Source organism: Notolepis coatsorum (assembly GCF_963971535.1).
Source record: "Notolepis coatsorum genome assembly, chromosome: 4".
In the NCBI taxonomy this organism is placed as follows: Eukaryota; Metazoa; Chordata; class Actinopteri; order Aulopiformes; family Paralepididae; genus Notolepis; species Notolepis coatsorum.
Genome location: NC_140168.1, coordinates 1,796,865 through 1,797,847, shown reverse-complemented (window position 1 = coordinate 1,797,847; position 983 = coordinate 1,796,865). Strand labels below are relative to the sequence as shown.

Below are 983 nucleotides of genomic sequence, written 5' to 3'. Positions count from 1 at the left end.
GTACATTTGACTCAAACTGAGTAAAATGTTACTCACTTGGGCTCAAATGGACTCAGTTTGAGTAAAATTTACTCTGCGAAATTTACTGTGTATTACACAAAATAGTTTTTTTTAATACTTTTCATTCTGTGCAATTTCTCTCCATCCTAAATACATTTGTATTCTGTATATATACCACACTCATATATACGCAGAGCACTAATCACATTCAGAGTGATAAACCACTGTTTGTGGATGACAGAAAGCCAAGGTAATGAGTGTATGTGTTTGATGATGGCTGTTTGGTTAGTCGGCCCTACGGAGCGGAGTATAATGAGTCAGTCACTGGCAGAGGAGCTGTTGTCTAATGATGTGTCTTCTCACTAAAGACTTAATCCAAACAAACAAAAGGGTAAAGCCTCTGCCAGGGTGTGATTTGTGAAAAAAAAAGAAAAGAGGTTATGTTTTACTTTCAAACGGATGCTTTTCCCGAAAAAAGTATAATGCAACAACAACGGTCAGCTGCTTTCCTTTGCACCTTGTGGGGCTGTGACCAAATGCAGGACAGACACCATGCTGATTTTGCGGGACAGTCAAATAACACATGAATACAATAATGTGAGAATTATCGTTTACATGATGTAGGTCAAGGAGGCCAAAATGGCTGAGCAGCAGAAACACTGCACGTAAATTGTATTTATGATATAAACATGGTAGAAATGATGTCTTCATAGTTGTTGTTATTGGCCATTTTCAGCACCATGGAGAGCGTGCAGCGCCAAATAGGCCTTTTCAGCCGACCTGCTTGCGTCTCTATATTTTCTACAACGGAGTTCGGCGATTTGCGAATCTGATTGGCCACTGACGTTTCTGGTCATGTGACATGTGCGCCCAATAGCGTGACGAGCTGTGTCTTTGCCCATTTCCGTGTCGAACAGCCTGCAAAGCACCTGGCGTTCTATCGCCTAACCCTAACTCTAACCCTAACCAACTTCGAAAGAGTG

General features: G+C 41.4%; 1 protein-coding gene across 1 annotated transcript in view; it reads left to right on the top strand.

Annotated features, from left to right (window-relative positions):
* Positions 1 to 669, top strand: part of LOC311227586 (transmembrane protein 106C-like) — a gene marked incomplete at its 3' end in the record, with an annotated part of 19,422 nt that extends 18,753 nt beyond the window's left edge. The window contains exon 6 of the mRNA XM_084313306.1: positions 625 to 669. Within this exon, the coding sequence (XP_084169432.1) occupies positions 625 to 669 (45 nt within the window). The remainder of the gene's footprint in view (positions 1 to 624) is intronic.
* Positions 670 to 983: the final 314 nt, after the last annotated feature.